The sequence below is a fragment of the Ranitomeya imitator genome, chromosome 3, assembly GCF_032444005.1.
Source record: "Ranitomeya imitator isolate aRanImi1 chromosome 3, aRanImi1.pri, whole genome shotgun sequence".
Classification (NCBI taxonomy): Eukaryota; Metazoa; Chordata; class Amphibia; order Anura; family Dendrobatidae; genus Ranitomeya; species Ranitomeya imitator.
The window spans coordinates 558,663,746-558,676,704 of NC_091284.1; the positions used below are offsets into that span (position 1 = coordinate 558,663,746).

The 12,959-nt window shown below is 42.8% G+C and overlaps 1 protein-coding gene across 1 annotated transcript in view; it reads left to right on the forward strand.

The window, feature by feature from the left end:
- The first annotated feature begins 2,000 nt into the window (after window positions 1-2,000).
- The window catches only part of IRS2 (insulin receptor substrate 2), a 31,803-nt gene continuing 20,844 nt past the window's right edge, over window positions 2,001-12,959 (forward strand). The window contains exons 1-2 of the mRNA XM_069757931.1: window positions 2,001-2,240; window positions 2,863-5,987. Of these exons, the coding sequence (XP_069614032.1) occupies window positions 2,960-5,987 (3,028 nt within the window). The 5' untranslated portion in view covers window positions 2,001-2,240; window positions 2,863-2,959. The remainder of the gene's footprint in view (window positions 2,241-2,862; window positions 5,988-12,959) is intronic.

Consider the following 12,959-nt stretch of genomic DNA (forward strand, 5'->3'; position numbering starts at 1 on the left):
TACACAGTGCAGGGCTGTGTGTAATGTGTATACACAGTGCAGGGCTGTGTGTGTAATGTGTATATACAGTGCAGAGCTGTGTGTAATGTGTATATACAGTGCAGGGCTGTGTGTAATGTGTATACACAGTGCAGAGCTGTGTGTAATGTGTATATACAGTGCAAGGCTGTGTGTAATGTGTATACACAGTGCAGAGCTGTGTGTAATGTGTATATACAGTGCAGAGCTGTGTGTAATGTGTATATACAGTGCAGGGCTGTGTGTAATGTGTATACACAGTGCAGGGCTGTGTGTAATGTGTATACACAGTGCAGGGCTGTGTGTAATGTGTATACACAGTGCAGGGCTGTGTGTAATGTGTATACACAGTGCAGAGCTGTGTGTAATGTGTATATACAGTGCAGAGCTGTGTGTAATGTGTATATACAGTGCAGGGCTGTGTGTAATGTGTATACACAGTGCAGAGCTGTGTGTAATGTGTATATACAGTGCAGGGCTGTGTGTAATGTGTATATACAGTGCAGGGCTGTGTGTAATGTGTATATACAGTGCAAGGCTGTGTGTAATGTGTATACACAGTGCAGAGCTGTGTGTAATGTGTATATACAGTGCAGGGCTGTGTGTAATGTGTATATACAGTGCAGAGCTGTGTGTAATGTGTATATACAGTGCAAGGCTGTGTGTAATGTGTATACACAGTGCAGAGCTGTGTGTAATGTGTATATACAGTGCAGGGCTGTGTGTAATGTGTATATACAGTGCAGGGCTGTGTGTAATGTGTATATACAGTGCAGAGCTGTGTGTAATGTGTATATACAGTGCAGGGCTGTGTGTAATGTGTATATACAGTGCAGAGCTGTGTGTAATGTGTATATACAGTGCAGAGCTGTGTGTAATGTGTATATACAGTGCAGGGCTGTGTGTAATGTGTATATACAGTGCAGAGCTGTGTGTAATGTGTATATACAGTGCAGGGCTGTGTGTAATGTGTATATACAGTGCAGAGCTGTGTGTAATGTGTATATACAGTGCAGAGCTGTGTGTAATGTGTATATACAGTGCAGAGCTGTGTGTAATGTGTATATACAGTGCAGGGCTGTGTGTAATGTGTATACACAGTGCAAGGCTGTGTGTAATGTGTATACACAGTGCAGAGCTGTGTGTAATGTGTATATACAGTGCAGGGCTGTGTGTAATGTGTATATACAGTGCAGGGCTGTGTGTAATGTGTATATACAGTGCAGAGCTGTGTGTAATGTGTATATACAGTGCAGGGCTGTGTGTAATGTGTATATACAGTGCAGAGCTGTGTGTAATGTGTATATACAGTGCAGAGCTGTGTGTAATGTGTATATACAGTGCAGGGCTGTGTGTAATGTGTATATACAGTGCAGAGCTGTGTGTAATGTGTATATACAGTGCAGGGCTGTGTGTAATGTGTATATACAGTGCAGAGCTGTGTGTAATGTGTATATACAGTGCAGAGCTGTGTGTAATGTGTATATACAGTGCAGAGCTGTGTGTAATGTGTATATACAGTGCAGGGCTGTGTGTAATGTGTATATACAGTGCAGAGCTGTGTGTAATGTGTATATACAGTGCAGAGCTGTGTGTAATGTGTATATACAGTGCAGGGCTGTGTGTAATGTGTATATACAGTGCAGGGCTGTGTGTAATGTGTATATACAGTGCAGAGCTGTGTGTAATGTGTATATACAGTGCAGGGCTGTGTGTGTAATGTGTATATACAGTGCAGAGCTGTGTGTAATGTGTATATACAGTGCAGGGCTGTGTGTAATGTGTATATACAGTGCAGGGCTGTGTGTAATGTGTATACACAGTGCAGAGCTCATGAAGCAGCACACAGCACGTTACCTGGTCACAGACTGAACAGATTAGGACACCAGGGCTGCACACACATAAACCTCCACTAGCTCAAGCTCCTCCCACGCACGGTCACGTGCCCCTGACATCATCAGAGCAGCTCCCCCTCCCCTCGGCCGTGTGTGTTTTCAGTGTCGGTAACTTGGTACGTCACATGTTGTTTTGCTTCTCTACTTCAGTCAGTGGAGGAGATGCGCTATTTACACAGTGACCGATAGCGGGAGAGTACGCCTATGGCTGGCAGCCGGAGCTGAGGAGCATGGCTGCACCTGACGGGAGTTCACCAGAGAACGGCGTCTGAGGCGGCGACTTCCAGCATGTTCATACGGCGCTGAGGAGTCTCCTTGAGGAGCGCGGTAAGTCCGTCACCTGTGTGTACAGACGGCATCTCCATTACTGGAGGCGTGGAGTGTGGTGTGTGGCCACAGATACATAATATCTACTACATACATGTTTATATAATGTGTGTACATGTGTGTGTGTGTGTGTGTGTGTGTATATATATATATATATATATATATATATATATATGTGTGTGTAAAATATATATATATATATATATATATGTATATATATATATATATATATATATATATATATATATAATATTATTATTACACAGGCGCAGCTGAGGAGTCTCCTTGAGCTGTAGGGCTGTCCTCGTCTTGTGTACGCAGCTCCGTACTCTGTATATCATTACTATGTCTTCATTCAGAGATCTCATTATTTCCGTCTTTGCTGCAGTGATATTACTGTAGTGCTGTACATATAGAATATGTATGCCCAGTGTGCCTATATGTATGTGATATGTATTACCCGTGTACACACATCTAGTCTGTAGATAGTATCAGCATACATACATTTATGCCTGTTCTGTCACTTCATTATTAGCACATAATCAGATTGTAAGGATTAACAGGGGGTGACCCCCTCTATTTACTACGTATTACTCAAGACTTCTTTTATTTTCCATTGAAGGTCAACGTAGAGCAGGTGGAAAACTACAAATACGTTATCTGTCATCATCCCTGCGAGGACTGTATCAAAGCAGCAGCGGTTGAGAAGTGAGCAGAGGATGGCCAGCCCTCCCACTCCAGGACAGCCAGTTCTCCCTGCTGTCGGCTCCAATCTCAACCACAACAACAACAACAACAGCAGCAGCGTAAAGAAGTGCGGCTATCTACGCAAGCAGAAGCATGGCCACAAGCGCTTTTTTGTGCTCAAAGAACGTGGAGAGGGATGCCCTACTGCTAGGCTGGAATACTATGAGAGTGAGAAGAAGTGGAGGAGCAAGTCTGCAGCAGCCAAAAGGGTCATTTGTCTGGACAACTGTCTTAATATTAATAAGAGAGCAGATGCTAAAAACAAGTACCTGATTGCCCTTTACACTCGTGATGAGTATTTTGCAGTGGCAGCAGAGAACGAGCAGGAGCAAGAAAGCTGGTATCGAGCACTCACGGATCTGCTTGGTGCTGGCAGAGGAGAGAGAGACAGAAACGGCTGTGTAGGGACTGGGGGTTGCTGCTGTTCAGGATCTGCCAGCTGCAGCACAAACTGTAGTAGCCACTTGACAATGAGTGAGGATCCAAACTATGGACTGATAACACCAACAAATGCAGCCTACAGAGAGATTTGGCAAGTAAACTTGAAGCCCAGAGGTTTGGGCCAGATTAAAAGTCTGATTGGAGTGCATCGCCTGTGCTTGTCTGCAAGAAGTATCAGTTTTGTGCGTCTAAATAGCGAAACTCCTTCTGTTACCCTTCAGTTGATGAACATCCGACGATGTGGACACTCAGACAACTACTTTTTTGTAGAGGTCGGTCGATCTGCTTCCACTGGACCAGGGGAGATCTGGATGCAAGTTGAAGATAATGTGGTTGCCCAAAGCATCCATGAGACTATTTTGGAAGCTATGAAGGCCATGAAAGAGTTAGCTGAATTTAGGCCTCGTAGTAAAAGCCAGTCTTCTAGCTCGAACCCTATTACAGTTCCAGGTAGACGGCATCATACTCAGTTGCCTCCAAGCCAGACGGGACTGCCTAGAAGGATTCGTACAGATTTTCCTCCCTCTTCATCTAGCGTTCCTATCAACCAATCTTCCCGACTCCGCACTGCGAGTGAAGGAGATAATTTAAGCAACAGGACAGTTATAAGTAGTCCCTTAAGTCCTAGTATTCTCCGAGCACCACTAAGCCGTTCTCATACATTAAGCTTGGGTGGTCGTAATGGAAAATTGTTTCCTGCACCAGGACCCCTTCAGCACAGCAGGTCCATGTCCATGCCAGTTCCTCGGTCTCCACCATCAGCTGCAAGCCCAGTTAGCTTATCTTCCGGAAGCAGTGGTCATGGATCCGCATCTGATCCTCTTATTCCCGTACAGCCATTTAGTTGCAATGCTTCAGCATCTGGGTCACCTAGTGATACTGGTTTTATGTCTTTGGATGACTATAGTTCAAGTCCAGGAGACTTGTCTCGTGTATATTTGAGCTGTGGAAGTGGAACTCCAGATTCTGTATCAGATACTCCACCCCATACAGGGGACATGAATGGATACATGTCCATGGACAAACCATTTCCAGGTGGCTGTGTATGTCTGGCCCGGCGATTAGAAAGTGCAGCGCTGGACAAGTGTCCCCGAAAGAGAACGTACTCCTTAACAACCCCAGGAAGACAGAAAGTTACAACTCCACAACTTTCATCCGCTTCCCTTGATGAGTCTACTCTAATTCGTGCCACATGTAAGGGAAGTTCTGGCCTTCTGTCTTCCTCTCCAAAAACATGCCAACCCTATCCAGAGGACTATGCGGATGTGGAGATTGGGCGTCATGAGGATGATGGTTATATGCCAATGAGTCATGGGGCAGTTACTGTTTCTTCCGCGGATTATGTTCCCATGAGTCCTGCTAGTGTGTCTGCACCTCAGCAAATCCTTCATCCACGTTGCTGCACTGAGTCCTCTGCTGGTTCCCAAGAGGACTCTCCAGATGGTTATATGCTCATGTGGTCTGGTCCAAAAGCACGGCCAGTACCTGTGCATCGACTTTCACCTGCAGAGTCTTTGTCATTTACGCCTGATTATTTCTTCATGCAGCCTAAAAATAATTGTTGCTGTCAAAATCACACAATGCCACCCCAGACTACTTGCTCTGCAGATGCAGAACCATATGTCATGATGAGGTCCCCTATTTCTTCTTCTCCACATGGTCGAGCAGCTCGACCATCCCGACTTGCATTGCGCACACTTCCCAGTATGAGCGAGCATCCTCCAGAACCACCTAGCCCACCTGGAGGAGAATATATCCATATATACTTTGGAGAGACAAGGTCCCAAGATACTCTGCCTTTGCCTCCTCCACCTGCTCTTTCAGATTCTAGACCTCAATCTGCTGCTGGAAGTCTATCGTCTTCATCATCTGGGTCGGAACCTCAACAATCTCCAATTTCAGACTACATGAATCTGGACTTCGGCCCTCCATCTCCCAAGTCAAAAGTCTCACCAAAATTATGTTCAAACTCTGACTATACAGAAATGAGTCCACGGAAGTCTCCACCACATTCATCTCCTCCTGTATCCTCAGCCGATAATCAAACCTTACCTATAGACAGTACCGTTTCTGGTGGTGTGCAGCGCCTTACTTTGCTCTTGGATCAGATGAATGGAGGCTTTAATTTGCACAGTCCTCCCCCAGATCCTAACAGGGGTGCAAAGGTAATTCGGGCAGACCCACAAGGTGGGCGCCGTCGCCACAGTTCAGAGACTTTCTCATCTACAACTCAAGTGACTCCTGTATCTCCTTCATTTGCACACAGTCCGAAGAGGCACAGCTCGGCCTCTGTTGAAAATGTGTCCCTCAGACCTGGAGAGACGTTAGAGGCCGGTGAATGTGGTAGTCCCATGTGCAGGGAAACTTCAGCTGGATTTCAGAATGGACTGAACTATATTGCCATTGAGTTGTCACCTGAAGAGCGAAACCTATTGCTGCTAACACAAGCCTCTTCCAGGGGCCACTTGCCTGCTCTCAGTCTTGCCAGTATGGACATTGGCCCTTACCCAAGCATAGATTTCCTGGGACATCGGATGAAGGGTGCCACCACTGTTAGAGGTGAGACATTACATTTTTTTTCTGTCCTCATTTACTGTATGTATAATCAATTCATGTCATATTTGTAGTACTTGTGTATGATGGAGAACTTTGTGCATCCAGTAACATAGGTATAACTGATGGCTCTTTAATTTGTTAATTAAATGATCATGAAGCCTTACGTTGTGACAGATATGAGTCGCGGGTTATTGAGTGCATTGGTTACTCCATATCCCAGAACAATACAGTCAAAACTGATACCATCTCATGTGGGGGAAAAAAATAACCAGCAGTATATAGAGGAGTTTGTCTAGTTCAATGTTTTTCGGAAATGTAAATTATAGCTCTCCACAGTGTTGTAGAGTTGGAATTATCTGTATGGGGATGCTCCTAAGGCTGTGTGCACACATTCAGGATTTCTTTCAGAAAATTCCTGAGAAAAACCTGAAATTTTGTGCAAGAAATCTGCATGCGTTTTTGATGAGTTTTTTTCCGGACATTTCCCAGTGCATTTTATAGTGGGAAATCTGCAAAATTAATGAACATGCTGCGTTTTTTACCGCGATGCGTTTTTTTTGCGGAAAAAAACGCATCATGTGCACAAAACATGCGGAATTCATTCTAAATGATGGGATGCATATTGTATGCTGTTTTTTTGTGTTTTTATCGCGAAAAAAACTAATCAGCAACGTGTGCACACAGCCTAAATCATCCTGAGATTATACGGTTGTGTTCAGTCCAGTAAGGTTACTCTCATACATGTTCCTGGCACCACTTTCTTCTCTTTTTTTTTTTTTGTCAAAATCTAACAACAAAATGCCCCCATATTTCTTTTAAGGGAGACTTCAAAGCCTTGATGTCTTTTAACCTTTAACCAGATGGTACATAGACCATTCTCTCTATTCTGCCTGCCAATGACATGGGAATCAAGAGGTCAGCCACCTCTGTCAGCACTATTTTTCCTATGCATGTGATTGTGTTCCTTTATTCCCAATTACAAAAAGCTTAGGTGGTTTTGTGGATCTGTGGTTATGAAGTTTTATCGTTTTCTCTCCTACCATAATTATCTGCGTATCATGCGTGTCCCTATTTTAAGATATGGCTCCAGTAGTTATCGTTTGTTCGTACTGTCTTTGATGTGTGCAGCTGCAGTTACCAAATAATGTTTTTTGGACATTGCACTTTAGAAAAAGGCTGTTTGAAAAAAATCAAACCAATTCATAGGGAGAAATTATACATCCAACACACAGGACTGAGTATTTTAATTTAGCTTTTTTTATTATTGTTCTGTGCCATGATGGTACAACGCATGGAAAAAGAGAAAAAAATTTTTTAACCTGTTAATGAGTGAATGGCATTCCCATGACAGGGCTTTAATGGACATCCTTAAAATGTTTTTTACTTTCAAAGTTCCTTTCTCTTTCAATGAATGTACATTACACAAGATGAAATTCATGTGTCTGAAACCGGTTTCATAAACCAAGAGTATGAGCTCCGGAAGTGCCTTGTAATCCTCTTTTGTAAGGGAAAGGTTAAATAAGCAAAATATTTCCACTCTGATTGCAGAAGTAGTCCACAGTTATGGAGGGGAAAGTGTGAATGGCTCCTTAGTCTGCTGTCTCCCCTTCTACAGTTACATTGTAATTTGGATATTGTTTATTGTTGGCATTTATGAATGTCTTCTTTCTGCTGCTCAGAAATTGTTGGTTTTCATTTGCTCGCCAGGCTTTTCCTGCTCAACCATTGAAGAGCAGCTTGTCAGAGATTAGTATTAAACTGGGAGGGGTTCATTATTGTTTTGCTTTGTAAAAGGCTCTTGTGAATTGCGTCCTAGTCCTTTTTTTTCCCAAAGGGACATGCAAGTGACGGTCTGGTTGCGTAGTAAATTATAACTGTATCAAGCCTGCAACTTCTCACTTACTCTTGCATGGAAAATAAATGGAAAATATTAAGAAATTCTACATACATAAACCTCAGAGGAAGGATTGAAACCTGCCAAATGTGCAGAAAATATCATTATTGTAGGGCAGTAGTTTCAGCTGTAATTACAAGAATTGCCATCCCAGTGCCTTATAGGAATTCTAATTTGTAATTGTGGGTATTTCTTGACAGCCTCTGTTTTACCTCTTGGTACAGTAATTCTACCCACCCCCAGCTTGTTTACCTTAAACCTCCCCCTTCCTCTTGACTCCAGGCACCAGACTGTGCTGTAGTCTTTTCATTCATACGTCACAACAGCTCAAAGACATGGTAGGATTGAACCCACTGGTGCCAAGAGCCTTGAAATCTTTTTGCTTTTGGATCTTTTTCCATGTCCAGTTGTCAACTGTTTGTATGAGATCTAGTATTAAAAAAAAGGCTCTATTAGGGCTCTTGCTCATCTATGAGGGCAATCCTATAAAAATCGAATTGCACTCTGACAAATGTTAAAGCTATGAGTCACAGCTCATCTGCGATAATTTTTTTTTGTCGTCTGAAATCGGACTGAGAAAAGAATTGCAGCATGCTGCAATGGTCCTTGTGTTTTGGATGAGACTCTCCAATGCATATCAATGGGTGTGAAAAAAAAAAAAAAATCGCACAGCACACTGACCATGCGAGTGCCGTCCGATATATTTTTTTTCTATTTTTTTTTTTTTAATGGGTATACGTGGATTCACTCTGCGCTGCTGAATAACTGGAAATCCGGGCATAATATAAATATAAATTGTGTTTTTTATTCATTCATGAATGAATAAGCACCACAATTTATATTGATAATACTCCCAGACTTCTAGTTATTCAGCAGCGCAGAGTGATTCCACGTTTACCCATTTTTTTTTTTTTCCCCCCCTTCGGTTGGTCACCATTGGACCTGTGGATCTGCTGCAGCGAATACTTCTATAAGCTAAATTTTAGCTCCATCTGGTGAGTACAATTCAATCATATTAAACCATTTGTATCCCGGATAAGACCCTATTTGCACTATTTTCTCCACAAGCGCTCAATCCCTTTTTTTTTTTTTTTTTTTTTTTTTTTTTTAAACACACTTATGTCCTTTGAAAAGCCGGCAATTAATTTGCCACGTACAGAAAAATCACAGCGTTAGCCGACAAAATAGAATAGATTTATACACACAGACTAGATGGATATAAAGAGGTCAGTGGCATATAATTAGAACAGTGCTTGTGTAGTTTACTGTACATGTTGTTGTTTTTTTTTTTTTTTTTTTTTTTTTTTTTTTTTTACTGAATAAATTACGTAGGGTCTCCCAATATTTAAAAATCAGCAAAGACTAGGCAGACAGCTGTAGTCGGATATTAATAGCCTAGGAAGGTGCCATGGATATTTGCCTCCTCTCAGACTAAAATCATCAGCTCTCAGCTGTCACAGAAATGGTGCATCCATACGTTGTGCCAATTCTGGCACTTGGCATCGCTCTTACCACTTGCCCTGGTGCAGTATCTAGTGGGGTGATAGTGGGGTTGATGTCACCTTTTGTATTGTGAGGTGACATCAAGCCCAGACGTTAGAAATGGAGAGGCGTCTATAAGACACCCTCATTACCAACCCCATAGTGATATTATTTTAAAAAAAAACACACACACACCCATAATAACGTCCTTTTAATTGAAAGAATGACCAAGACACCTTCTAATGAATCTAAAATAAACCATACTCGTGTCATCGCCCAGTCCACTGAAGCCAATGTCCCCTGTAACAGAATTAAAATAATAAACAACCATATTGCCCACCTGTCCACCGAGAAGATGATGATCCATTTGTCCTACGATGCATCTAGCTCTGCTACATCTAGATGGCAGGCTGCATTTTTGCATGATGCAGCTGTATTGCCCGCTGTCCAGACACTGAGCTGTATGCGCTTGCTCAGCGCCTCGCAGGTGATCTTCTTTCACCTTACTGATGTCACCGCTGGCTTGAGAAAATTCTCATGCTCGCCGTGCTGTCAGAAAGGTCTTGTGAGTTCACAGCCAATGAACTCATTTGAACTCCCTGACAGCGCCGTGGGGAAAGTTATAATGGCGCTGACGTGAGTGAGTTGAACTGAGTAAGGCTATTCTAACCACGCCAACTTAATATTAGCTTGATAGATGGTGCTATCCATGCCATGTTTCATCTCTATAGACCGATAAAACTGCGATAAGAAACATGACGACAATATCTACCACCTGGGATCTCCAGAGGAGAAAATATCCTGAAAGAATCTCATAAAATTCTTACGGACCTAGCATATCCCACAACCAGCCCCCATAGGAGCTCACCAAAGGAAGGTAACCTGACTGTAACCTGGATCTAATAAAAATAAGGCTAGGTTCACATTGCGTTAGTGCAATCCGGATTGCGCTAACGCAATGTCCAAAAAGGGATTGCGTTTGGCAATCCCGCTAGCGCAGATGCACGATCTGCGCTTGCGAAGATAGGACCCTGAACGCTGCAAGCAGCGTTCGAGGTCCGTCCGAAAATGACAGCACATCGCTGACGCATGCCAAAACTGTCATACGTTAGCGATGCGTTAGTGATCCGTTAGCACATTGAAGTCAATGGGTGCGCTAACGGATCCGTTACATAGCGTTAATTGCGCCAATTTCACCATGTAACGAATTCCATTAGCGGACACCCACTAACGCATTGTGAACCTAGCCTAAGAGCTTTGGTGTCTGTCGTTGATCATTCTGGATAACATAGTTCGCTGTGAGTGTTCCATTTTCCTAATCTGAGTGCTCCATAAAGGTAATGGCCACAGTTAGGCTGCCGTCACACTAGCAGTATTTGGTCAGTATTTTGCATTAGTATTTCTCAGCCAAAATCAGGAGTGGGTGATAAATGCAGAAGTGGTGCATATGTTTCTATTATACTTTTCCTCTAATTGTTCCACTTCTGGTTTTGGCTTACAAATACTGATGCAAAATACTGACCAAATACTGCTAGTGTGAAGGCAGCCTTAGTTAAAGTGGCCATACACACTGGAAAAGTAGGTTCATGGTTGGACAACAACTAAATAAATGATTATCTCATGCGCTTTCATTATGCAGATTTAGCCATAAACATTTTGGTCCATTAGTCTTTACTTTAACAAAACTTCTTTAGTTCAACTATAGAACAAAAAAATTGTTTTTGACAGAATAATTTCACATGCATGAATATTTCTGTCGCTTTGCCAGAATTAAAATGGAAAGGAAATCCGACAGACCCAGTAAGTCAAAGGGATGAAAAATCTATTGCTCTAATGTGAATGTATAATTTTAGCATGGCTGTTTCTTGTATTCACCTACTAGCAGATGGAAATGCTGACATACAGTAGGTCTTAATAAATAATCTAATACAAAAGAAACTCCAAACCTAAACACCAGAAATGTCACAGAGATAAAAAAAAAAAAATTGCTTTGTTTATTATTGAGATGCTCAAACAAAAGGCAAATTGACAGCGGAACACCCTGAAACCCCATTAAAACCATCCAAGAAATGTCAGCTTAATTATCCTGGCTTATGGCATGTTAGGCTATTATAAGATTCCACTGAGAGCTTTCCCTTTAATATTTTGTGCTTGGCCAGATAATTCCTCCTCATTTTCCTCTCTAGGCACTAAGTGAGATTGGTATCTTGACAGGCAATGACAACAACATGTCCTTATATAGAACCCTTGTATTCTGCCGAAATCAAGCAGTGCATGCTTTAGCCCTGGCCACGTCACATCTATGTACTATGCTAGAGATTGTAGCAAGCATCTGGAGGCTTAGGAAACACAATTACTACAGGCACAGTCCCAGACTGCAGCCCAGATACTGAATCTCTATTTAGTGATTATTAATGCACGTAGGTTAAGTAAAGTAGATGTATAATGTTGCCATGGATTTTCCTGGAGGCATATTGTTATAGTACACAACAAGACTCTTATTAAAAACTAGATGGTGGCCCGATTCTAATGCATCGGGTATTTTAGAATATGCATGTCCACGTAGTATATTGCCCCGGCCACGTAGTGTATTGCCCCGGCCACGTAGTGTATTGCCCCGGCCACGTAGTGTATTGCCCGGCCACGTAGTGTATTGCCCGGCCACGTAGTGTATTGCCCGGCCACGTAGTGTATTGCCCGGCCACGTAGTATATTGCCCAGACACGTATGTAACAGGTTAAAAAAGAGTTAAAATAAAAAATAAACATATACTCACCTTCCGAGGGAGCCCTTGTAGTCCTCTCGCCTGTGTGCGGTGCAGGCAGCAGCTTCCAGTCCCAGGGTTGGATGAGCGCAGGACCTGTGATGACGTTGCGGTCACATGACTGTGACGTCATGGAAGGTCCTTCTCGCATACCATCTTTGGCCCCGGAACCTGCCGCTTGCACTGCCGAGGAGAGGACGCGACGACAGAGGGTGAGAATAGCAGGTTTTTTGTTTTTTTATTATTTTTAACATTACATTTTTTTACTATTGATGCCGCATAGACAGCATCAATAGGAAAATGTTGGGGACACCCAGGGTTAATAGCAGCAGTTACGGAGTGCATTACCCGAGTGCATTACTCGCGTCTGTTACCGCCGGCACTAACCCTGTGTGAGCGGTGACTGGAGGGGAGTATGCGGGTGCCGGGCACTGACTGCAGGGAGTAAGGAGTGGCCATTTTCTTCCAGACTGTGCCCGTCGCTGATTGGTCACGGCAAAACAGCCACGACCAATCAGCGACTTGGATTTCCATGACAGACAGAGGCCAATGAATATCCGTGACAGAAAGACAGACAGACAGACGGAAGTGACCCTTAGACAATTATATAGTAGATAAATGTTAATGAAATGAGAAATTGTGTACATTTTGACAGCATCGACAACTGCAATAAATGAATTGAGAAATTTATGGAGAATGCAATATTTACTTTATAGGCTTGTCCAAGTAGTCTACAAATGATACATTGATGACATCTGCCACATTGTATATCAGGTGGACAAGGAACAACCGTCATAGTAAACAGGCCCCGTCTAAAGATTGGGATGGACACCGC